The sequence below is a fragment of the Hyposmocoma kahamanoa genome, unplaced genomic scaffold (genome assembly GCF_003589595.1).
Source record: "Hyposmocoma kahamanoa isolate Upper Pololo Valley unplaced genomic scaffold, ASM358959v1 99879, whole genome shotgun sequence".
Lineage (NCBI taxonomy): Eukaryota > Metazoa > Arthropoda > Insecta > Lepidoptera > Cosmopterigidae > Hyposmocoma > Hyposmocoma kahamanoa.
Genome location: NW_020656077.1, coordinates 8,920,679 through 8,948,134, shown reverse-complemented (window position 1 = coordinate 8,948,134; position 27,456 = coordinate 8,920,679). Strand labels below are relative to the sequence as shown.

General features: G+C 36.7%; 2 protein-coding genes across 2 annotated transcripts in view; one reads left to right on the top strand and one right to left on the bottom strand.

Moving 5' to 3' along the window:
• The window catches only part of LOC113239434 (cyclin-J-like), a 12,028-nt gene extending 6,298 nt beyond the window's left edge, over positions 1-5,730 (bottom strand). Inside the window, exons 1-2 of the mRNA XM_026476441.1 lie at positions 5,350-5,730; positions 4,938-5,048 (exon numbers count right to left, since the gene is read on the bottom strand). Coding sequence (XP_026332226.1) covers positions 4,938-5,048; positions 5,350-5,424 — 186 coding nt within the window. The 5' untranslated portion in view covers positions 5,425-5,730. The remainder of the gene's footprint in view (positions 1-4,937; positions 5,049-5,349) is intronic.
• A 1,897-nt stretch (positions 5,731-7,627) lies between these two features.
• The window catches only part of LOC113239451 (actin-interacting protein 1), a 31,582-nt gene continuing 11,753 nt past the window's right edge, over positions 7,628-27,456 (top strand). The window contains exons 1-10 of the mRNA XM_026476464.1: positions 7,628-7,742; positions 7,891-8,103; positions 17,949-18,096; positions 18,671-18,851; positions 19,880-19,999; positions 21,808-21,972; positions 22,480-22,687; positions 24,468-24,596; positions 25,904-26,010; positions 26,522-26,624. Of these exons, the coding sequence (XP_026332249.1) occupies positions 7,727-7,742; positions 7,891-8,103; positions 17,949-18,096; positions 18,671-18,851; positions 19,880-19,999; positions 21,808-21,972; positions 22,480-22,687; positions 24,468-24,596; positions 25,904-26,010; positions 26,522-26,624 (1,390 nt within the window). The 5' untranslated portion in view covers positions 7,628-7,726. The remainder of the gene's footprint in view (positions 7,743-7,890; positions 8,104-17,948; positions 18,097-18,670; positions 18,852-19,879; positions 20,000-21,807; positions 21,973-22,479; positions 22,688-24,467; positions 24,597-25,903; positions 26,011-26,521; positions 26,625-27,456) is intronic.

Sequence of the window (27,456 nt, the reverse complement as noted above, 5' to 3'; positions counted from 1 at the left end):
TGGAGTATATGTTGTTTGAATAGATTCAAACGCGCTTAAAACACGGTACAGATGAGCTTCCCACGCGCTTCTCGCGCACGTCCGCCCGCGGCCTGCTTGGAATTTAGGTAGGTAATTGGATTATGCAGAAGTAATACTTCCCTAGTCAATTATTATACAGTTAAAAGTATCTACTCATACACCTATATAAAGTACCTATTGATACGTTTGATTTATGAATAAAATTAATTGACTTTTTGATACCTATTCGTACTTTCTGTTAGATTAGCGAAAAGTTTACGAAAAGATTATATAAATTTAGTACATATCTCAACCAGCATCAATTTCTGTTTCTGAACTTTAAAATTACTAGTCGAACTAGAAATGTTTGCAATCTCTCCCTTCAAATCAAATAATCATTAGGGATTATATATATACTGGTATTTTTAATGTTATTTTTAGGCGATTTGAAATTTCTATTGAACAAAATTCATCACTTCTAGTGCCATTATTGAAAAAAATAAAAAATTCATCATAGACATGACTTCAAGATTAGTATCAATCAGGATTCGCTCTGGACCTTTTGGAGGGAAAAGTGTCGTTTTTATTTTGACTTTCAATTATTTTGTGAATTCTAGTTTAAAGTGGAATAGGATAGTGCTATTGTGCCTTAATCGAAGATTAAAACGCGAAATTATACGAATCTCGAACTAAAATACCCGTATCGGCCCGTTTTAAGGAATCCCGAGTCAATCTAAGCACGTCGCCTCAAATTGCCTATCCTCTTTGTGGCGGCCATGTTTACAGAAACATAATTAAACTCCATGTGTAGGCTGATGGCTTTGCCAAAGCCTTAATAAATAAAAAAAAAATTATCAATCAAATTGCGGGGGAAAATACTGTAATTGTGAAACAGTCTGAGGTGGAAACGCTAAAAAAATCATAGGATTTTGTTTGTTGTTTGTCGAATTTGGCTAGAGTATAGTTTTACATAGCACAAAAACAAACATTATGGTAAATATAACAAAAAATACTTTTAGATTCAAACACCAATTGTGAGATGTTCCATTTTCCTTTTCCATATGTATTTTATACACATATTTCAGAATTTTCCACGTAAACATGTAATTTATGAACATAAATCGATAGTAATGAAATATGAATTTTGCATTTTGAACAGGCATTGCGTAATAGGAGCTGCAGATGTCTTTTCATCCAGTAGTATTATTTTAAATTTGTTGTAGTAGCTATTCTGTGACTTATCGGGAAGTTTATCATTATAAACATTTGATTGCAGTGCACATGTGTTTACATCGAAGCTCTTATCAACTCAATTTGCTGCGCATATTAGCCAGGATTTAACACGATTTTAAAAACAAAACTCCATTCATTATTTGATTTTTAATTCGGAATTAAATCACGTATAAAAAAAAAACATATAATTAAAAATCAAATAATGTGTGAAAATCGTGAAAAGTTTAAATCAAAGTAAAACTTCGTTCAGCGATCATTACGATGAATGAAAGAAACCATGAAAAAACAACTGCCATATAAATGCAAATGACAAAAACTGTAGCTGATTTCCAAATGTTGCAATCAATTTGCATTATGGTGCAATACCAATTGAATAACCTAAAATGCAATTATGTAGTCTAGACAACTATCAAAGTTTTACTTCTACAATTATTTGCTTAAAATAAAAACGTGTCTATTTAAATTTGCCTTATTCTTTGAAAAAAAAAACTCATTTAAAAATATTAGACCACTGATGTATTGGGCATGCAAAGATAAGGCGGAGTTTCTTTATGACGCCATATTAAAAGAAGTGGTGAAATAATGACGCAAATATATTCATTATAACGTCATTTTGAAACTTAGTGATCAAATGCAGGTGTTATAAGTTTATTATTTGGCTCATGGATGATTATGGACTTACTTATTTTATACACGTGTCATTTTATTAGCTTTAAACCTTGCGCCGTCCAGCATCCATGCATCCAGCAATTGAAGTATTGTGACCATCAATCAAGAGCCAAGGCTGATGGCGAGTCTCTACAATGCAATAATGCAGTAACTAAATTTACTGCAGGTCAATTCATAGAGCTCACCACAACAATATACAAGAAGATTTAAATTGCTTTGATAGAATGCTCCTAATATTATTATTTTTAGCAACTTTTATATCATATCACGTGAGAGAATTAACAAGTTGTGGGTCTTGTCTTTTTTTAATAATACTCAGTGACACTGCCACTGCGTCCGACACCATGAGACATAACCAGTCCCATGTGCCTGTCATTTCACCTTCCTTCCAAACCGGAATGCAGTAATGCTCACATTAATGTTACTATAACGGTCTTGTGATAAGCAAAACTCCTATCCACAACAGTTGTAGTGCCACTCAAAGTTTTAAATCACATGAAACTGACTAAATAAATCATTGCCATTATGCCTATCACTCTAAGGCATAAAACTGACAACTTCCAAGTCCCTGTACTGCCGCTGTTAGTAGAAAAGGCGTATGTATCAATTAAAAAAAAATTTGTTAAGCTTTTTTTTATAATATCAAGTGATGGGACTCAGTGCCTTAAATCGCAAAGATCTGAGGAGCACTGCCACGGCGCCCATCTCCCTGAGACATAAGTTGACAAGTCCCATGCGCCTGTAATTTCACCAGCACCCTTACCCTTCAAAACAGCAACACACTAATGCTGACATTACTGCTTAGCGGCAGAAATAGGTAAGGTGGCAGTACTTCCCTGGACAAACACTATCACAAGCACCTCTACTGCTACTAAATAAATCAATATTTCCGATCAGTAGAAGAAGGCCAATTTCTCACTATTCTTATTTTTTCCTAGGTGGATAATGTAATGAAGTTACCGCAAAAGCCAAGTTAATATTTTTCAATATGATTTCTTTGAGTTTTTGTCACAAACGCTCTTTCAACTAACTGCGGCAGTGTAGGACACTACAGGCATATGGAAGTTACAGTACAAAAATGGAAGAATACATAATAATCACTATGGAGATGCAACTTAGAAGTCCCATTTCTGTAATGCTCCCTTTTCTGCAATCCGATTTGGTTGCTACTATCTAACTAGCAGCAAGTTTTTCTTCCTGGCCTTTTTAGTTTATAAAGTACATTACAAGACAGCCAAGAAAGCTCTGGTTCGAGGAGGGTAGCCTATTAAAGTCACTAATTATTAATTGCTCTTAGACTACATTCTGGTCACATTCCATAACATAAATTTTACTATCTCATGAGAAGGGCAGAATCCCCCCAATGCCAATTCCGTAACAAGTTGGAAGACATGCTTCATTTAATGGAATGTCAATCAATAAGGGCTGTCAGGCCCAATATCAATTAAAAGACATTGGTCAGGTAGGAGAGCTAAATTTAATGCTGAGCAACCCGTTGACAACGAGTGCTGCAGCTCTATCCTCCTATGTGAGGTCTTGCTTTCTGATGAAGAGCAATACCTCACATTGGAGTAGTGACAGATAAAGTAGGATAGATATTTATATGTATACTTAGTCTGGCCACAAATACTGTTACACTTAAAAATAAAAAAATATTACATTTGAATTTTGAATCTGTCATTTTTATACGATTGTTCATTGTGTTTCTCATTTTGGCGCCAATACATTGTACAATATTTTGCGATATTAAAATGGAGTGGGGTGATAAAGAGAACCGAATCGCTGTGATTGCATTACTCAAAGTAGGTATGGAGCTAAATGCAATTTTTAAAACTCTCCATACACTTGGTATTAGTAAAATGTTGGTGTACCGGGCTATTAATAGGTACAATGAGACTTCCTCTGTTTGTGACAGAAAAAGATCTGGCCGTCCACATAGTGTTCGTACGAAAAAGGTGGTGGTCAAAGCAGTAAGGGAAAGAATTCGAAGAAATCCTGTCCGAAAGCAAAAGATTTTATCTCGGGAAATGAAGATAGCACCTAGAACCATGTCGCGTATTTTAAAAGATGACTTAGGACTTGCAGCCTATAAGAGACGCACTGGTCATTTCTTAACTGATAATTTAAAGAAGAATAGGGTGGTAAAATCGAAACAACTACTGAAGCGGTACGCAAAGGGAGGTCACAGAAAAATTTTGTTTACGGATGAGAAAATTTTTACAATTGAGCAACATTTTAACAAACAAAATGACCGCATTTATGCTCAAAGCTCTAAGGAAGCTTCCCAATTAGTCGACAGAGTGCAATGTGGACATTATCTGACTTCAGTGATGGTTTGGTGGGGTGTTAGCTATGAAGGAGTGACTGAGCCATATTTTTGTGAAAAAGGTATCAAAACATCGGCACAAGTGTATCAAGATACCATTCTTGAGAAAGTAGTTAAGCCCCTTAACATCACCATGTTCAATAACCAAGTATGGTCCTTCCAGCAAGACTCGGCGCCGGGTCATAAAGCTCGGTCCACGCAGTCTTGATTGGAAGCAATAATTTCGGACTTCATTAGAGCTGAAGACTGGCCGTCGTCTAGTCCTGATCTTAATCCGCTGGATTATCATTTATGGTCAGTTTTAGAGAGTACAGCTTGCTCTAAACGCCATGATAATTTGGAATCCCTAAAACAATCTATACGATTGGCAGTGAAGAATTTTCCCATGGAAAGAGTGCGTGCTTCTATTGATAACTGGCCTCAACGTTTAAAGGACTGTATTGCAGCCAATGGAGACCACTTCGAATGAGCTTTTTATATTTTTAATTGTTGTATATTTATGTATTAAACTAACACACTATAAAAGTAATAAATGTTGTTTGCAGTTAAAAAAATATTTTTTTCTTTATTACAATATTTATGGCAAGACTAGGTACATACATTACGAGATCAACATAAACGCCCCAACGTTTCAGACCTCTTAAAACTAGATTTAAAAAAGTACATTACAATTTAGAAAATGTAAGTGTCATAAAAAAAATAAAAATACCTGTGGTGACTGCAGATGGATAGGCGGCTTCTCCTGCTCTTTTTGTAGAAGATATTTAAAGATAGAATCTGTGTATTCACATTGATAATCCTCATCTGTGATTGAGAACATCTGGAACAACCAAATTAATATTTTACAACAATAATATGACGCTTTATAAATTAGTTGAGATAGCAGAATGATTGTTATTAAGTAGCCTTTTCATAAAGACAAGTTGTCTTTCTCTCTTTATGTTTTTATGGGAAAGAAAGGAATTGATAGTGAAATAATTCCGAAGTTTGCGACATCTTAAGGTGTTTTGATATGAAATATTGCATCAAATTGATTCATATTTTTACAATGCAGTTGAAAAATTACATTCTCGATTTGGTCTCTTGATAATTTATCTAATAGTAATACGCGCAAAACTTACATTCTTCTCCGGTGGCACTGTGACAGCACAGACTTTTCTGGAGGGTACATCGCTAGATAAATTAAGATCGGACATTTTTAAGGAATCCGTTTTAAATACAAAAAATGCGGTCAGAGAATTAAATTAGCGTAATAACGCGTGCAAATATCTTGCAGTGCCTTTTTTAGCTTTCAGCTTAGTTATTTTAAATGCTTCTGCCACGCTTCTGCAGAACTAACACGTCGACGAAAAACTGACATTCACCACGTGGGAAAAAGTGACAAATTAAATAAATTCCAAAAAACCGAGATCAGCTCAGCGTTTGTTTTATTGTACTATCGCACGTTTTCAGCCGTCGTCACTTCTTTGTTAAGAACAAAAATGAATTAAAAACACGCGGACCGAGCATCAATTGTAAATTTTTTCAACACGTCACACTCCTCTTTAATCTCCAAACGAACTGAACTAGGCGTGGGTCGATCATGATCACCCAATCAAAATGATTCGAACAGTACCTGACGTGACCCGATAACCCGAGTTACAAGCTCCTAATAACCAGATCATTTTAGAGTTTCATGGGTCATGCGTGCAATATTCGACTTTATTCATAAACGGGTTGAGATTATTCAATAATTCAAATAACAATAAGTCTGAAACTGACAATAGTATTGTTGTCTCATTCATTCTCACGACCAAATTCGCCTTCTCACTCTGTTAGTTCAGGTCGTATGGATCATTCGTTTCATAGAAAATACGCTCAAGAGAACCTATCGAATCAAAAATTCAACCAATATCGGACGGGTTAACGGATCAACTAGTCTTTCAATCAATCATCCTATTCTAACTAACTCGTATGTTACATGGTAATTTTGTAAGTTTGTTTAGTTTGTTTTTCGGTGTGTTCCTGTGTTGTGATTAATATTTTTGAGTGTAATGGGCCCCAAATTTCTTAACGCTATATTAGATAATTTATTTTGAATTTTAAGAAAACTACTATTCGTATACAGCTTGTTGTAAGGGTATACACAATACGACGCACTATTGGGGTAATCGTCTGCACGGTGAGGAAATATTATTTATTATTACGTGATGACGTATTTCTGTCTGACTCTTAAGGGCGTATTTCAGAACTCTACTCTCAATGCGCAAATCAGGATCTTAGTATGATTTCAAGCACTGGAAATACGACCCTGATGGCAGGGACTTGAGTATGATTTCGAGTGCTTTAAACCATACTCAAATCCTGACTAGAGCATTGAGTAGAGTTCTAGAATACGACCCTCAAACTTCACTACCTAAGTAAGTAATAAAAAAGTAAGTAAAACAAATATAATACAAACTCAGAAAATCAGATTGTTTCTACGAATTGAGAATAGAAATCTAGCTGTTAAAATTTCTTAAATTACTGAGAACCTTCTGAAGGTGTTTTTGTGGAGAAATAAAAATATTATTATTATTAGAAACTAAACTTATAAATAATGTTTACTTTCACCTAGCGAGTAAAAAAAGAATAAGACCGGCTGGACCGTAACCCGCAAAAAGATCGATCATATGATCGAATTATATAACATTCGATTACATTTGTCATGGGTCATGACCGACCCGGGTTATCACAATTGATCGATCGACACAGGTCTAACCGAAACGAATAAACTGACTGATAAAGGTGGGCGTTTAAACGAAAAGCACCTAAATAAGTAAAAAAAAAGTTAAACTTTTAAGCATGTTTTAAGCGAAAGCGTTGGTATATGCGCTTAAACGTTTTTCTAAACGACTTTTTAAGCGTCAAACTAATAAGCGTGTGAAAAGCGCTTTTACAAACACGCTTTTTAAACGTACGTTTTAACGTTAAAAAATAAGCAGTTTTTTCCATTTCAACGGTTAATAACTACAAAGTTAAACAAGTTATGTTTTTGAACACTTTTAAACGCCAATTTTTAAATTTACAATTTCGGTAAAAAAAATAACTTGGCTGCGGCCGCGAGGATATCTCGTCATGACCATAGAGATATTGTTTTCTTAACAATAGAGAAGTGCTTTCTAATGACAAAATTACCGATTTAAAATTTAATCGGATCGCTACTTTTTCTACTGAATCGAATTTTAATCACATATGTAATGTGTATTTTTAAAATAATGATATTGTGTTCCGAGTTTATCTATAATTTTTTTGAATTATTACAGTCTGTGTGAAATGCAGGGTGAGTGCCCATATAAGGGCATTTGAAATGATCACAGTCCTACCAATACAACGGAAACAATTCATACGTCATTTAGTAAGGAAGGCTATGGAGTGGTAGCGGCTGATTGTGTTTTTCTATCTAAATTAAAAGTACTGAATAAAACTTAGTTTAAGCGTAGTGAGTGTAGTATTAATATAGACAAGTGTAAGGGCAGTATGTCGTATTCTAACAGTAAGTATCTATTATTTCGGAACTTTGCTATTGTGAGACATTCATTGAAGGAATGGCGAGACAAAAATCTCTCGACAAGTCTATTTTGTGTAGTTAGTTTTGCCGGTGATGTATAACGTAGTGTGACGAGATATTTGCATGCTTACAGAATACACTTGGGCGGCTCTGCCGAGAACTCAGCGAGGTACTCCATTGGTTTTGGGCGGTGATCCGAAAGGCCGAACTTTCCTGTACACAAACGGGAATTCTGTAATAATCCGGGATATTGAGAATCCTGCGATTGCGGACATTTACACTGAGCATTCCTGTCAAGTTAACGTTGCCAAATACTCGCCGAGTGGCTTCTACATAGCCTCAGGAGGTAAGAGCTTGTCTTTGTGATGAAGCCTACTTGTGGCTAACCTTATATAAACTGGTATGAGCTTGTAGTAAGTAACACATTTAAATGGAATTCCTTTTTTTTTGTTTTATTTTACAATCATTATAGATTATAGTTGTTTTAAATGTAAAAATTAATACTGGCTGACGCGACAGTGATCAATGAAATAACAATATTTAACAAAAAGTTAAAAACACTTTTTCTCCTCTACCCCCGGATAGATATATACATCAAGGCTGTGATGTGATGAATCATTGTTAATATTTAAGTACATACATACACATTTTAGACATAAACACATGATTGGTGATTCAATATAATGTAGATAGATAGATATGATAAACTGGTGATACCAAGAAGTGATATTCTTGGCTTTATTTTATCCATAATTTTGTATTAGGTATGCAATCTAAATATTCTCAATGAAGTATTGACTTTGAGACTGGATTTGAAGAATGAAGGTCTTTTTGAACTTATATAGTATTTCAAACTTTTGTGCATGTTATTTATCAAATGTAGTGACCAGGATGTAGAGGGCAATGCTTCAATGGTTTGGTCATGTACGTTCTTCTTTTAGAAGCCATGGCCCCATCGAAATAATCGATGATTCCACAAATAGCCCCTTTATACAGGCAATCTATTGTGCATGGTCAGGCATGTACAGGAAAGCCTACATGTTACTAGAGTGAAGTCGTTTCTATTGCAATGGAAAGAGTGTCCATGTAAGGGCTAATAGTGCAGAGTAGACTGCGTGAAACTGACGCGTGTTGGAGTGCGCGATTGGGCGCGCAACTGATGAACATGCGCACTTTATCACACAACTGCTGTGTCACCTACGATATAGTCTGTTTAAAGCCTACAAATGTTAAGTAAAAATGACTATATACAGTAGTTTTAAAAAATAATATAAAAATGTTGGCCGTTGATGCCTGGGGAGAAGTAGAACTTGGTGTGTATATCCCAATCAGATTGGTGACGTTTTTAAACGAGACGTGGTTTAAAGTACCTCGAATAAACGGGCATGTATGAAGGGACTGATAGAAGTGGACGAGGTGGAGCAGGCTTATCAGGAGTGTGACAGGTGGATGACAAGCGTGATGACGCATGTATTTATTTATCAATATACCCTTTTATTATCATTGTTAACACTTCAAATATTTTTTACACCTTTAATTACTATCCACACACATCAGGGCCGTACCCGAGACGTGGCCGGGGCGTGCTAGTTTGTATAAACTGCTTTGTATGAACAAGTTCATACAAAATATACGCAACAATATTTTTTTGAGCCCCTGATGGAGCACGGCCCGGATATGTGTGGATAGACCATTAATTTTCCTTTTCATAATCTTTGTACCACTTATCGCAGTATTATATTAAGATGTAAATTCACTACATATTATTATTATATATATATACATTGATGCTAATACAATAACTAAAACAAAAATCTCTCTTTTTTATTAGCAGAAACTCAAGTGGCCATTTTGCTCAGCAAATTTTTTGTTTAGTGGTGTTATTGTTTAAACATGCGATATGTAAATTTATGAGAACAAAACTGTTTTTGTGAGTGCATCTGCAAAGTAACTGCCTCTTTGGCTGTAGACACTCGAGTGGTGAGTGTGATTGGTTCTTGTAAGGAATCGCAACGTTCACTACTTATCTTTTTGTACATATATTTTATCTAGTCTTTTTAACAGTTTAGTTTTAAATTGAAATTTTAAATTTACATATACTTGTTTTTTGCCTTTTTCTTCCTTTTCACTATTGTTTCTGTTTTTCTATTGTAATTGTAGTGGTCATGTAAATAAACTAATTATGTTTCCTTTGGACTTGCTGACTCCTACCCACCCATCGGAACTCCATTGATACAGTCCGCTACAGTTCTAGTACTTCAGAAACTTGAGAGCATGTGCATAATAAATAATAACTTTTTTACGAAAAATAGTGACATAACTTTAATACGAGGATTTAAAATAAACTAGCTGTGTCTGACGGTTGTCTCAATAAAGTCTCAAAATTGTTTAAGGGCCTATGTATATGCTTCTAAACTGCCTCCGTGGCCGAACGGTTACCATGCCGGACTGCCACGCAGAGGTCCCAGGTTCGATTCCCGGGCCGGGAGAAATATTTGTATGGCCTACAGTTATTTCTCTCGTGAGTTTGGGTGTAATTTGTGGTTGTCTATGTGTGTGTCCATGGCACCCGCGACACAGGTTTCCCTAGTGCGGGGCTATGTTTGAGTGTGTGCATTCTATAATAAGATTCCGATATTCAAAACTTGCCACTTATGTGGTATAAAACTATAGTGAAACAAAAACTTTATACTAAAGGTTATATTATACAGCTTCTGCATACTTGGATGGCAAAATCCGTAGTAGTGACCCGTTTAGCTCTTGCAGGCAGTCTCGATCTTAATATGTTTAAATATTGTAATGATAAATGTATTCGAATATATATTAATTTTGCAAAGAACGGCATGTAGACTTTCTTGCTCATTGTTATCAGGGGAATCTGCTTTACGAATGAGCAGTAGAGTTTAATCTGTATGACGATGAAATCGTCATACTGATTAGTGAGTGTAATTTGCTTATCCTATGAAATAAAGAAGAAATAAAATTTCAATTTATCAATCACAAAACTTTATTCACAATTGGATGAATTGTAATGGAACGCAAATGGGAGAAATATTCATTATTATATCGACACCAGCATTTAACACTACGCTAAGGGAGTCTCCACACTTACCGACAGGGAATCGCATTAAGTCGGACAGAAAATTAAATTTTTATTGAACTGATATTCAATTGTTTTTCATGTGAAATTACTCCACTAGTTTGTTATAATTATTAATACAAAGATCGAACATTTTGAAAAATTCCTTCGAATCGGCCGGATTCGAACCGACGACGTCTTCTAGCAAACCGTGCGAGACGCTATACCAACTAAGCATCGGAACGCACCAGCGGACCTCACGTATTTGGTTTCAACGACTTTGTAGCCGTAGCGCCATCTATGAGAAATCTATGACAGTATTTCGTCACTCAGTTAGATACCTTTACAGCTACCAGTACCGGCTAGAGATGTCTATTTGCCAAGTTTTATTGAAATCGGTTACCGGATAGTGCGCGAAACCGGATTCATCCCCTAGTTTGCCACACTTAGGGCCGTATTCTAGAACACTACTCAATGCTCAAGTCAGGATTTGAGTATGGTAACTCGAAATCATACTCAAGTCCCTGCCTGCACTGGAAATACGACCCTAATGGCAGGGACTTGAGTATGATATCAAGTGTTTTAAACCATAATCTAGAATACGACCCTTAGAGGTGGAATATTTTCTTCAAATTTAAATGGGACTATGGAGGTACCTCTTTCTAAAAAAAGAGGAATCATCAAGTCGGAATTCTCGCGCATGCTCGAAAATGCTCGCGCATTCCGCGGAAGGCTTAGACTCGTATCTAGTTTGTACGTTACACAATCGACCACAAAGTTCATTATGCTATGTACAATATCTAGTATATAGATTGTAGATCTCATTTCGCAGACATGTTAATAATTCAATTTCGTTAAAAACGATCGATTACGTTGTTAATGTACAGCAGTATTGTAGTACATACATACTTAGTGACAAATGAGTTATTACCTCGTATAAGTTTTCCTGGTTTATGTAATTGCATTGAAAGTTGAATCAGTCTTGTAGCTGACACAAATTTTAAGCACAATTATCCAACTGACAGTAATAATGTGACGTTGACGATGCTCTCTTTGTGAAAGAACTCGTCCAGGGAAATACTGCCAACCTTAGAATAATAACGCATAGAAACCTAGTCCGCTCACGCTAAGTGAGGCAAATTGAAGCGCGCCCAAAGGGCCTACACGAGCGGGCGGACCTTCAGTGCTCAAGGTCAGCTTGCACCGCGAACAGATCAAGAATTTTAGCTAAAAATGACGAAATGTGCGGTAAATTAGTGTAAAAATACGTCAGACAAACATAAAATAGATACTAACATCACATTCCACAAGGAAGTGAGGCGTTTCAACTTGTATTTTTATATAAATATTCACTAAAACCGAAAATTAACGTACTACTAAAACTAGCCTACATGAATTTGATTTTTGCCTCACTTTAGACAGTTCGTTTGATATGAAACTATCATTCTATGCGTTATTATTCTAAGCTGCCAACATTGTAAATAAGCATTACACACTGCGTTCCGGTTTGCAGTTGTTGTTGCTTGAGCACCTTACGATAACTTAGTTGTCGAACGATTTCTTTTCATTTTTATTCACAACACCGGAATTGACGTCACACCCATACGACTGCTCGAACTTCTCGACCGGCAAAGGCTACAAACCGGACGTCCTATTGTTTAGCAAGAATGTGATATGGAAATCTCTTATCATTTTAAATAAAGTCTGGATTATGTTCAGTTTTATTAATTTATTTTAATGCAAGACTTTATGCCTTTAAAGTCTTAAAAATGTATATAAAACGATTTTCATTTTTCTTATAATCTATTTCACCGACTAACTTCGTAAACGCTGTTAGATAACGATATCGTATCCGAATCCAAATCGAACGTTTTAACTCGAATGTTCTGAATAGCTCGGAAAGCTCCCTTCGATTCGAGAACGATATCCAATCCAACGATTCGGTAAAATATCGAAGAGTTCCGAATCGGGGTCGTGATATGAACGCGTAGTGCGCGAACGCTCTTAACTCTCTGTAATAAACTTTTTTCGGATCGGCTCATGTCGATTCAGCTTTGATTAAGTGTAGTAACTCTCTAACAGACATAAGCATGTGGGTTTATCATTCTGATGGGCAGCGTGCGGCTGGCGGTACGCCAACTAGAGCGTAGATCTCTCCAGAATTAAAGCTGTAAAGATCTCGTTGATAAAATACGCTTCCGCAAGAATTGCGCGCCCACTGGAAAAGTCGACACGATATGCAAATAACGGTGAATTCATTCTTAATAATAGCTATTAGTATGGCGAAAATGTCCGGAATCTTTGAAAGTAATAATAATAACGCACACACTAAACATAGCCCCGCACTAGGGAAACCCTATGTCGCAGGTGCCATGGACACATATAAGACAACCATAAATTACACCCAAAATCACGAGGTACATAAATGTAGGGCATACAAATATTTATCCCGGCCCTAGAATCGAACCTGGGACCTCTGCGTGGCGGTCCTGGCAACCGTTCGGTCACGAAGGCAGTAAAGTATAGATGAGAAACTTTCGAAACAAATAATATTCGAATTTTATTCTTATTATATTTATCTTATTATCTTTACAACTTCAAGTTCTGAGTGGCACTTCAAATGCTGTCGCTTACAGGCGCTAGCCGGCTCCGGCACTAGCTCGGAGAGCTAGTAGAGGATAAGCTAGATATCCTATCCTATAGGATCCAGACGCATAGGTTTCTGGGAACTGGCGACGTCGGGAGGTGAGGTGCCTACAGCTCCGCCACCAAAATGGAGTTTTGGTAGTGGACTTTATAGTCAACAGGTCAGCGGTGGCAACCGTTAGTTGCGCAATGCGCAACAGTACTTGGAGTGATAATTAACTGGAAAATAGGGAGGGTGCTGTACGTGCACCCTGGGCAGCTCCCAAGGCACTAGGCTTTTGAGAACCGGATGAAATCTTTGCAAACAGGCTGACCTGGGCTCAGGATCGTACAGGGAAGATCCCTGTGCTTGTACAGGCTATAGTCCCCTCCTCGTGTACCCTAAGGGTCGGTAGGGAGGGTCGTTATAATCAACAGTTATCTAGAAAGGAAGGTGTTCCCGTGACTTGGTTTAAAAAAAGTATTGTTCACGTTGATCTAAAATTTTTACGTTTATTTGTGATTGTTTAGTACCAATATCTCTTGCTAGCGTGTAAGGCGTGGCGGTCTATTGTCTAAATTCTCTCCTTAGACCTGTGACCAGCCAATGAGACGCTATGTTTACATTGATAAATAATTTACACAATATCAACCATCTTTTGTCTGCTAATATTGTACACTGTATCGTCTCTTAGCAAACGCTACCTCTCAGCTGCATTTATTATTGTATACAAGATTTTTGAAAGAAAGAAAATACTATTCGGCTCAAGAAAAAAAGGAAACTTAAATAGCTTATGTTAGTAAAAGGTGCTCTGTTTATGGATAATAACTGTGTTGGTCACTTAGAATAATAACGCATAGAAACCTAGCCCGCACACGCTAAGTGAGGCAAATTGAAGCGCTCCCAAAGGGCCTACACGAGCGGGCGGGCGCTCAGTGCTCAAGGTCAACTTGCACCGCGAAGAGCTGAATGTTAGCTGAAAATGACGAAATGTGCGGTAAATGAGTGCAAAAATACGTCAGACAAACATAAAATAGATACTAACATCACATTCCACAAGGAAGTAACGCGCTTCAACTTATATTTTTATGTAAATATTCACTAAAACCGAAAATTAACCTACTACTAAAACTAGCCTACATGAATTTGATTTTTGCCTCACTTGTGACAGTTATGAAACTATCATTCTATGCGTTATTATTCTAAGGTTGGTCATATATTTTTTATCGGTATTCACGTTGTTGACTTGAGGTACCTAGCAAATTTCAAAAGTAAAAATCGCCATTTTTCGACTTGAGCGGCGTTATGTGCTAAGCGATTATATTAATCTATTACCTATTGATGTATTCTTACTAAATATTACATAAGAACAATATGCGTAGTACTATGGGGTATTTTCAAATATCGAATTGAACTAAATATGACATACAAGCAAGTAAAGAGCTACCAACTTAAGAAAAAAAAACCTGTTACGCGAGCGGGAAACATCTGCATGTATGTATATCTTGTAAATGTGGCGCTTTCTCCGAATACCAGTTTCAACAATATTTATTGATGGCAAAATGCAAATGGGTATTATTTTGCGAATGCGAAGTGTGCTTAAGTGTGTAAATTCGATTTACTGATGTCATGTAAAATTAGAGACGCTAAAATGTACACATGGAAATTTTGGGACCGCGTGTTTTTTACCGTTTGCATTTTTTAATACATTCCATGTAAGATAATTAGTTATTGACAATGATTAATGTATTTTTGAATATTTCTAAATGCATTTGAGCTCTTGGCTCAAAATATTCACTGAACCTTTGTAGTACCTGGTAGTAGTAAACTTTTTCGTCCTTCGGGACAGGCTACGGCGTCTTGGCTATTTCAGCCAGATCTGATGTAATATTTCTTCAATAGTTTAATTTTCTGACATTTTTGCGCGATAAATTGGTACATTTTTGTGGTGGCCATTTTGAAACTTCTAAACTTTTTGTAATGCTGCGTTATAATGAAATAAAAACAAACAGACAAAATTCGCCCACAGACGTAAATTTTGATTATGAACTATGGCTTAAGCTTTTAATTATTGTTGCCAAGATTTTTTTTTTTAATATATTGTCTTGAGATATTTACGTGCTAACGTGATTATGTTCTGCCCACGACATGTTGCGAAAATTGGAGCGTGCTGGAAGCTTTTCATGGCTGATTAAAAACCTGCGGCGAAAGCGAAAGATATTTCTTTTTTATTATTATACCCAGTAACGGCACGAACAAGTCGTGCGCCTGTTGGAAAGCGACGCTCCTGTCCATAACATATGCAATGTCACTCAGAGTTTTAAATCGCAAAGACCTGAGGAGCACTCCCTTTGCGCCCGTCATCCTGAGACATAAGTTGACAAGTCCCATGTGCTTGTAATTTCACCCTTATATATAATACCCTTCAAAACCGGAACGCAGTAATGCTCACATCACCGCTTGGCGGCAGAAATAGGTAAGGTGGCAGTACTTCCCTGGACGAACTCTTTCACAAGGAGCTCTACTGCTACTATATGGTATATTTAAAAGAATTTAGAATAAATGCTATGCGATGTAGTACATAAACCATACGTTGCTTATTCAATATTGTGTCTTAAAAATTGTGTAGTTACCTGATTAAAACGATTTTTGAAAAGTTTTAAGTAAAGGGACGAATAAGTCTTGCGCCTGGGGCTAAGCGACAAGTCTACACACAGTAATTGCAGTGCCACTCAGAGCTTTAAATCCCAAAGACCTGAGGGGCACTGTCATGTCATTGTTTTTATCAGATACGTGTCCAAACGTGTACAATGTCAGTCTCAAAACAAACCGAATGGTTTTCCCCAAGATTTTCCTCCTTGTTTATTTAGTTGTTCCACTATTTGTCATTTTTAGTCAAAAATTTAAAGAGACAAAGCCATGTATCTGCGTCGATAATTATCAGATATTACATTGTGTTTTTTTTAACTGGGACAATATGGAGAAATCCGGAACTTTAGGAGATACAAGAAACTGTCTTAAGTAACTTGAAGTTTATTTTTTGTGAAATTCTATTTTTGGCATAGACAATTTTTTTGTCAAGCGCGAATTCTGCATGGAAATGAATAAAATTTATTATTATTTATTTTAGAATGCTGATAAATGATGAAACTGATTTCATTTAAGGGTCATTTGATTGTATGGGAAGAAAAAATCGAGATAACAAAAGTTTGTCAAATTTAATAAAATGTTCTTCGTACAAAATCAATCAATTTCACAATTTTTTAAATATGCTAATAGGCTTGGTCTCATGTAAGGATCATTTTATTGTATTAGAAGAAAAAATATGGACAGCAGAAGCTTTATCATGATAAAATTTACTTTAATCAATTCAATTAATTTTAACCAACCTCAGACGACTCGATGCCTTTTCATCTCACACACAACTCCGCACTGCACATTCGCATAGATTATTTTGCATCCTATATATATTACATTCCGTTACATTTAATTAAATTCTACTTGTTGGATGTCTACTTTGCATTATTTCGCCATGTATAAAATAGAATGTAAAAAGACCGTCAAATTGTGGCTTAAGAGGGAACATGCCAAAAAAGTTTTGACGTTGGCTCCGCCCAACTTTGTGAAAGAAATATATGCCTGCAGTTCGCGTGACATGCGACAGGAGATGTTGAATTTTGCGCATTAAAAGTACCAAATTCGTTTTAGCGGAATAACTCTAAAACTAAATGGATTTAAAAAAATCCGTAGTGACTGTTGTCGATCATGCATAAATATAATTAATTATCTAATTTTTGTCCTAATAACCTGTAGCATTTCGAGGATGAATCGAAAAAATGTGAAAATTAGAGGTCATTTCGTGATTTTTATCTATCGAGGAAACTTTATTGTTTTATGTTTCTGATTAGTGTCTATGCTTGAATATATCGTGTAGTTACTCATACAATATTTTATTTTTAACTTTAAAGTGGATATACCCCTCTAAAATCAAATCGAAGATTAGGAATTTTTCCTCTGCTCCCTCTTAAGAGTAAAACTTACAATTAAACAGAGAGCGCGCTAGAAGACGTTTCATACATCGATACTATATAAGGTATCGATGGTTTCATATTTATTTTTACATAGGTAACCATTAATTTATAACTGCTAATTACTTTACTGTCAAATATAGAAAAATTAAGAAGTTTGCTTAAAAAGATGCCTAAAATACATTCATTTAACTTGTTTAGGCATCGCAATTACACATTAGGTTCTAATATTAAAATCTATAACTTAACTATGAACAATGTATAATTTAGATTCCCTTTTTAATGTTTATTTGAATACTATAATAGCTTTATTTACACTTGTTTTACTTATATTGTATCAGCATAACTTAATCTAAGTTATGTTGAAATAAATTTATCTTAACCTTTAAATATCTTTATAATTTCGAACCCTGCTTTGAAGTAGCTTGTTTTATAATAAATATTTTTTTGAATTACAGACGCGTCGGGCAAAGTTCGCATCTGGGACACTGTGAATAAGGAGCATATTCTCAAGAATGAATTCCAGCCCATCGGTGGTCCTATCAAGGACATTGCTTGGAGTGCTGATAACCAACGCATGGTCGTCGTCGGTGAAGGCCGGGAACGGTGAGCGTCTCTACTTCCAACTTTAGTGTACATTTGAGATTAGATCTCACCTTCAATGATAAAAGGACGTGGTTCGAAGAATATTCTTTGAGGAATTGACAAAATCGTTACGTTGATCCCAAAATAACAAAAGCATTTGCGTCAAGGAAATCGAAAAAAAAGACGACGATACCACAAACACCCAGTAAAGCACTTGTACATTTCTTGCCAATTATATTTAATAAATTAGATTTATGAGAGGCAGAGAATTTTTAAGTAAAAAACTAAAAACACTTTGGTGCAAAACTTAAAATTTATGCTTCTTGAAAGCGTGTAAATTTAGTTAACTGGCTTTCGTAGTTTAGTAAGAAATTGTATTTTGTTTTCTTGTATGCCTTATTTGTATGAAATAAATAAAATAAATAAATTACTAATCCTTACCCTTCAAAACCGGAGCGGTAGAAATAGGTGTGATGGCAGTACTTCCCCGGATGAACTCTTACACAAGGAGCTCTACTTCTACTTTAGAGTCACCAGGGAAGCCAATAGATGTTTAAAATAGATAAATAAGTTAATCAACTTTTTGTTTTATTAGGTTCGGCCACGTGTTCATGTCCGAGACCGGCACTTCTGTGGGCGAGATTAGCGGGCAGTCGAAGCCAATCAATTCTGTTGATTTTCGGCCCACACGTCCGTTCCGCATCGTAACGGCATCTGAGGACAACACCATCGCCGTTTTCGAAGGCCCGCCGTTCAAATTCAGGTGCACTAAGCAGGTTAGGATGTCATATTATACATTTTGTTATACCTTACGTAATTAATAATAATCTACCTGACAGCCACACACATTCGCAAACTAGGGAATTTCCTGTACCAAAACAATGGTGTTCACACCGGGGCACGACCCAAAACACTCAGACCGGGCCACGACCCAAAACGCTCAGACCGGAGCACCGTCCAAAAACTCAGACCGGGGCACGATCTAAAACACTCAGACCGGGGCACAACCCAAAACGCTCAGACCGGGGCACAACCCAAAACGCTCAGACCGGGACACAACCCAAAACGCTCGCAACGGAGCACGACCCAAAGACTCCGACCGGAACTAATTTGGTAAAGTACGTTTTCCAAATTATTGCTAATGTCGCTGACGTCATACACTGCCCTGAAATACCATTTTTTTTATTATACCGTGTGGCGGGACGAACTCTCAACGCTTGAAATCGCAATGATCTGAGGGGCACTGCCACTGCGCCCGTCACTATAGAGACATAAGTTGGCAAGTCCGATGCACAAACCGGAACACAGTAATGCTGACATTACTGCTTGGCAGCAGAAAAAGGTAAGGTGGCAGTACTTCCCTGGGCGAACTCCTTCACAAGGAGCTTTACTGCTACGGAAATTTCCGGGATTCGGGACATTGACTTACAATTATATGGACGTCGGGTCGAACTTATAGGGCGTTAAAATCGTATACAGAGCGTCATTCACGCTTTAGTCTTCGTTTGTTCGACTGACAGCGAAGCAAGCAAAATTAGACAGTACTGCGATGACATTGCAATTTAAATTCAACGTTTTAGCTTTTTCATATTCCTTTACATGCCACTACGTTGAAATAGGTTGACTTGGGACATTTTTTTCGTGGTTTTTGTATTAGACCCGTCGTCCATTTATTTGTAAGTCAATGATTCGGGAGACGTTATCCACTCTGTGTACATTAGTTAACGTTTAGGAACAAAGAAAAAAGAAAAGGTGGCTAAGAAATGGTATTAACGGAAATGTTTATTTATAATTGTTCTTCTAGGAGCACACTCGATTCGCACAAGCCGTGCGGTACAACCCTGATGGCAGTCTCTTCGCCTCAGCTGGCTTCGACGGAAAAATCTACCTCTACGATGGAGCCACCTCGGAATTGAGGGGAGAGGTACTGTTCGCGACGATACTAAGGCAGACGGTGCTTAGATTTAAGTCCACCTACCCTCATTTCCCTTTATCATTTATACCGCTATCCTTTTTACTCCGCTGCAACTGGATTGCTGTTCGTACTTGGAACAGTCTTCAACTAACCGTCCTGGGTAACGTGCGTCCGCCTTGGACCAGCCATCAACACTCGCTTAGCTCTGTGGATTCACCGCCATATTGAACTAACGTACTCTCCGTAGTTTCACCCATTTCTTATTTCGCCGTGTGTGAAATACCGCTGTCTTTTGATCTCTTTCTGTGTGTTACTGTACTGTACTGTTAAACGGTGATAAAGCAAGTGATCATAGTAACTTGGAGTCACCTCTGACCGCCACCGCATCAATGGAACCGCCACGAGTACCGCCGCATTTGTAGGAGACATTTAGAGGCCTGCTGGAAGTAGAGGAAGAGCGATTACGACCACGAAGTCCACCTCTAACGTCAGTGTAGCATAGTCATCGAGTATATAACCAGAAATAGAGACGAAATGTCATTTACTATTCTATATTTAAACTATTCTGCCATACCATTACTGTGACAACTGCGCTCCGATTGGCTAGCCCGAGTTCGAAACAATTGACGGGTGTCGTCAACTGTTTCAATAACAATAACAACAAATCGACCAGTTAACTTGAGCTTTGCTATAATGGACGAAAATTGCAAAATTACATATTCAATATTTAATTACCGATGACATGTGATTCCGTTTGTTTTGTAATTAGATGTTTTGCGGTATTTCCCACACCACCGAATAGAACAGCACGGCATTGTTAGAGATATTATCTTTATTACAATTAATACAGAATATTTTTTGGAATGTACGGATACGTACACAGGTCAGTAGTTAACCTGCCTATATTTCAGTGCAAACGGGAGTTGATATTTATAAGAGCTGTATCGCTAATACCAGGAATATATGGCCCTTATTTCGTAACTATTTCTGGTGATATACTCGATGAGCATAATTCAGTCGTACAGCTATACCTCTACTTACCAATGCTTCCCTCTCCAGACATTCTTTCTCCATACAGTCCACTTCTACTACTCTTCTTAAGCGAACCTAACCCGCTCGTGTTCGGCGCGTACAGTCATAAAATTTGACTGCCGAGCTGGTACAGGTAAGTAGCCACCTTGTCATTATTATAACGTGTTCTCAATAACAAAGTGACTAGGGATACGCATTACGAGAGATCGATTCAATTTTACGATTTAATTTACCGGTTAAAAATTAGCGTACTTCATATATATTATTATAATCTTAATCACACTACACAAGACAAACACACAAAGTATATCACTTGTATATTGTTATTGCTTATTAATATTATTCCATACTCACACAACTTTTCCACTCAAGATAATTTTCTTAAATTAAAATTAAATCCTTACATCGCCGCAAGAGAGTTTTCTAATAAAACATCAATCAAACCATTGTTCCTATTTTGCACTTTATTTATATCTATAAATGGCTAGTTAGGCTTTAAGTTTTTCTGTCTTTGTTATAATCTTGTTACTGTTTCTTTCTTTCTTTGAATAAATATATTATTATTATTATTAAAAATTGTGCACGTACTAGCGATTTTTTTGTATCGTATAATTTCTATGTGATTTTTAAGAAAATCGTTTCAACATTAAAGCGAATCGAAACGTCTACGTCGTATCCATAATTTAAATAAAAAAGTCTCTTTCTGAACCCCTATTTTATAATGACCTGCAAGAAATGCAGTCTGGGTACATCTCATGCAATAAGACATTATTTGGACCTTGCAGATCGGTTCACCTGCTCATAAGGGTGGCGTGTACGGCATCTCGTGGTCGCCTGACGGCACTCAACTGTTATCCTGTTCCGGGGACAAGACATGTGCCATCTGGGACGTGGAGACCATGCAACGCACCACGCTCTTCAATATGGGCACTGCTGTGGAGAATCAACAGGTATTGACTGAATGAATCTTTTGCTTTAATTAATTTTAGAATTATGATGTATTGGAATTGAAAACTTGAGAGAGAAATAAGCTGGTTTTTTTAAATATGATATTACTTTCATTATAATTGAGAAGAAGAAAATTTATAACCAATAATGTAAATTAAGCTTTCTGCAGTGTGGTAAAAACGTTTTTATAGAAGCATTTCTTTTGAAACTCTAGTATTTTTATTCGGAAGTAAAGATTTTTTCGTAGATTTGTAATTTGAACAAGCTTTTCCTGTTTTGGTAAATGTGAATAATTTTTTTTAAGTATTCAGTGTTTATTTTGCAGTAACTTATTTTAACAGAACTTAGTATTACAGTTGGCTACTGTTCCTTTTTCCATTTCCCAAATATATAATTAATTTTGTGATTGGGTGTTTTGAAGTCCAACTGTTCAACGTGATATTACAGCCACGGGATTGGTTCATTTGAATTTTGTTATAGAATTTTAACGACGTATTCAACTCCTTCAGGTATCTTGTCTTTGGCAAGGAAAGCATCTCCTCTCGGTGTCGCTGTCAGGTGTGATCAATTACCTGGACGTGAACAACCCTGACACACCGTGGCAGGTCCTGATGGGTCACAATAAACCCATCACGTGTCTCGCGCTCCACCCTGACCGACACACTGTCTACACGGCCAGCCATGACGGTTGTGTTACTTCGTGGAACGTCAGCACAGGTATGTGGTACATTAAGGAAATTACTTAGTGGTATTTCTATGTTTAATACAACAATGTAATGATGAAAAAACAACATTGATCTCGCGCGTAGAGTGTTGAGCTCGTTGGCTAAGGTATTTGCTTTTAATCATCGAGTATATAACCAGAAATAGAGACGAAATAAGGGCCATCTATCATGGCAACCTGACCTGTGTGTACGTCTCCGTATATTCCAAAAATATTCTGTATTTATTGTAATAGAGATAATATCTATAACAATGGCGTACTGTTCCATTCGGTGGTGTGGGAAAAACAGCAAAACATCTAATTACAAATAAAACGGAATCACATTTCAACGGTAATTAAATAAGTGATTTTACAATATTCGTCCATTATAGCAAAGCTCAAACTGGACAGTTTGAAGTGAAACAATTGAAAAATGAATTCGTTAAAAGATTAAATTTGTGTATCCAAGAAAATGGAGCTCATTTCGAGCAACTAATTAGTTAGATTACCATTTTTTTCGTTTTATTAAAATACGTTAAGATTTCATGGTTTTTAAAAAATTTTGTGAGAGAGATTTTATTTTTATAATTAACCCTATCGATCGATGCAATGAAAGTGCAGGGTGCATTTTTTTCAGATTAAAGCGGGTTCGATTCCCGCGTGCTGCTAGAAATTTTCGAAAATCTATGAATGCAGTTTTATTTCTTTTAAAAAAGTAAGGAATGTTTCCTTTAAGTAAAAATTTCTATCTCCAGTATTTAGAGTACTTTCCCTACAGGTGGCATTACAAATTTCCACCCTGTATAAATACTACCAAATACAGACCTGAAGTGTCTCAGATATTACAACAAAATTTTCAAAGTTTATTTTTGGTGAATTTTGTGAAGTCATGGTGTTCCATGACTTCACAAAATTCATCTTCTATTACAAAAGACAGTTATATATTTCAAGGACAATAGTTTTAATATTTGAAGTTGATTAAAAATTAAAGTTTAAATTATTAAGTAATCAAAATTTTTTAAAAACAACTTTTAATAAAGGACGTAACTATCTTGTTTTGATATTTTTCTACTGTATTAATATTTCACGACTACTTTCAACGAATACTTGAATCGATTAATTGAATGGAATACGTGTATTCCGTTCAATCAATCGATTTAGCGCGGAAGGTTTCTCATCACTAAATAGTTCTTGTGACGTCGTGGTGGATACATACAATGTGTCACGTTCGGTTTTCATACAAATTTATGTACTTGCGGCGTCTATCTAGATATATGTCTGTGGTTCCGACTCATCTGAATAGAATAACGGTGCTAAATAACACACGATGTCCCAACTGCACTGAAGAAGAAGCAGTTTTAAAGCATATTATTTTCAACTGACCTAACTTGCAACAACCAACGGTCTCTTCTTTTGAAAGACACAAGTGACAGCAGTTGTGTGCGAAACCAGTCAGTGTTCCCCGCCGCGTTCAGGACGTACTATCCAATAATGTGTTTTTTATTCCACTCATATAAGTGTATTATAAGTACTGTAGAAAAAATTTAATTGTTAACATATTTGTAAATAATTACTTAATTTGAATATGTTCTAAGTTCCAAGCCTTTGTTTTGTTAGTGTTAACATGTTTTCGACTCAAGGACTTTGTATCCAGGTCATGCAATAAATTAAAAAAAAAAGAACTGTCTTTTTACTCCATCTTCAAAAAGACAGACTATAGTGCTGTTTCGGGTCAATAATCTCATGTAATTATTATTATTTATTATGTATTATATTGTTTGTTGTTTCGTCCAGGTGAAGGCCGTCACATCTTGGGACAAGGGCACGGCAACCAGGTCAACGGCATGCGCGCCACGAAGGACGGTTCGCTGCTTACGTGCGGCATCGACGATTCTCTTCGACGTGGCAAGCCCCAAGCTGAAGGTATCTTTTTAAGTGCAATTACCCGCATCGTTCCTCCTCTGACTATGGTATAGCGTAACGGGCTGGTTTCTGCAACTCAACGTGGGTGCGGGACCCTCGTGCCACTCGACTTCCTTCAGGAATCTTATCGTCACTTTCCATCAGGTGAGATGGAGGTCAAATACTTAGTAGCATTAGAGCCTTGTGAAAGAGCTCGTCCAGGGTAGTACTGCCACCATGCCTATTTCTGCCGCCAAGCAATAATGTCAGCATTACTGAATTCCGGTTTTGAAGGGTAAGGGTGCTGGTGAATTTACAGTCACATGGGACTTGTCAACTTATGTCTTGCGATTTAAAGCACTCAATGACACTGCAACTGTTATGGACAGGCGTGTTCACACGACTTGTTCGTCCCGTCACTTGATATTATTGTAAAAAATAATTATCATTATACAGGCTTATCGTAAGCGGTAGCTACTGAGTCGGTTCTTGAAGTAGTTGCGTGGTGAGGGAGGAATGAAAGTAACAGTTATGTCGAGTTTTGCACGGGATAAGTTCAACAAGATTTTTCTGCTAATAACATTGACTTACAAATGAATGGACGACGGGTCTAATACAAAAACCACGAAAAAATGTCCCAAGTCAACCTATTCGAAATTTAAATTGTAATGTCATCGCAGTATCGCGCTGTCAGTCGAACAAATGAAGACTAAAGCGGAGTTTGGCGCTCTGTATACGATTTTAGCGCCTTACAAGTGCGGACACTTTTTAGCGCGGACCCGACGTCCATCTAATTGTAAGTCAATGGCTAATAACAATTTTTTTTCAATAACAAGTGGATCGAACTTTTTTACAAAAAAACCTACCTTAAAAGTTCGTGGAATTACGTCTATTGGCCAAGTTTTATTGAAATCGGTTACCGGAAAATCCGCGAAATCGAATTCATCCCCTAGTTCGCTACCCTTAAAAAAAATTAAAATTATTTTATTTCAGACAACGAGTTTCATAAGTTGTTAGTAATAATAACTAGAAAAGTGCTTATAAATTAGTGTTATTAGATAATTTTTTTTTTACATTAATTTTCAAATCACCTTTCTCACGAAGCGTCGCCACGTGGGAGAGGTAATCCTACCAGTCACGGTTTGTAGGTATTTCTCCCGGCCCGGGAATCGAACGCGGGACCTCTGCGTGGCAGACCAGCATGGTAACCGTTAAGCCACGTAGGCAGTTAAAAAGTTGTTACATTCTATTTCTTTTTGTGGCAATTGATAATGTCCGTGATACAGTGTGAAGGCTGGTTCCATAATATTTTTTTGTTTTGCTGCCAGGCGAGGTACCGACGTACACTGCCGAATCTGTGCCCCTGGGGTCGCAGCCGCGCGGAATGGATTACATTCTGGATGACGATACTACAATTATTGCTACAGTCAAAGAGGTATGATATTTTTGCTGGTTTTTATCGCAAAGGGTATAGAGTCGGGTATATTTAAAGTGTCAAGCTTGACGTGTACTGGACCTTGTACAGGGTTAGGAGCACGTGAACCTTGACACTTAAGACTTAAACTCCATGCCGCTAAGGACAAGAACGGTCCAAAGTACAAAGTGTCAAGATTGACGTGCTCTTGACTGTACCTGTTAAATTGTAATAAGTACAGTCAGCGCGAATATCAATTTAACCACCCAGGCACTGACTATATAATTATTTATTTTTACCAGATAACAATAATAAACAAATCATTGTAATGAGAAATAGTACGAAGTAGAATGCACAGAAAATTATCTTGGATAATTATGTTATCAATGTTATCATGGATAATTATCAGTGTAAAAAAATACATAAACGTTTCACCAGTATCACCTGCATATAAATCGTTTTATGCTTTTAAATGCACTAAGCATTACTGTCGTTTAAAATCCGTCAAAATATATAATGTGTACTTTTCCAGCTTTTGGTTATAATTGGCGACAGCAAGCAGTCGAGTCTGCCACTCAAGTTCGAGCCTACATGCGTTGCAATCGACCCCAAATCTAGACATGTCGCTGTCGGCGGTGAGTTCAAAGTGCACATAGTTATTTTGCAATTGATTCAACGCCAAATAATGATTATTTCATAGACACGCAAATTACACTTGAAATCGTCATACTTGTTAACTCTACTGCTCATTCCTGAGGCAGATTCCCCTGAGAAGAATTAGCAAGAGACTCTAGGGCCTGCTCTTTGTAAATACACATTTGAATACATTTATCATTATAAATTAGTAACCACTTAAAACAAAGGATAGTCAACTATTGCTATCCAGGAGCTACTTTTAGTCAAATTATTACACTGTTAAGTGATTGCAACTTTGATAAATATACAACAGTGATTCTTATAATAGGTGATAGTACTAACATTAGTAAAAAAGAAGTAAATAGTAGCATTGACGTGTTCTTGAGAATTCATGAGAAGTGTGGGTGTAAATTCATACTAAGTGCATTCCCTTACTGCTCTAACCTAGGCGTCGCTCGTAATAAGTATATATATAACATAAATTCGCACATACATAATTTGACTTGCCGTCATAGTGACGTTATATTTTGTTTTGACATTAATAAGTTCGTAAGGAACTTCAAACTTTTTGAGGATAATTTACTTTTACCCCTAAGGTATCTAAGACATATAGCTAGTTTGCTATCTTTTAATATTAAGGACGCTGTTATAGAAGATATAACACAGTCCCACGACAATGCTCCTACTTTAAGTAGCAACAGTATACATTTTACTAACCATAATTTAAACTAAAAAACACGACAACAGAAAAGTCTAATCGTTTCCATGTAGTACATCAAAATATTCAAGGCTTTTCTGGCAAAATATTAGAAATAAGTCTTTTTTTGCACG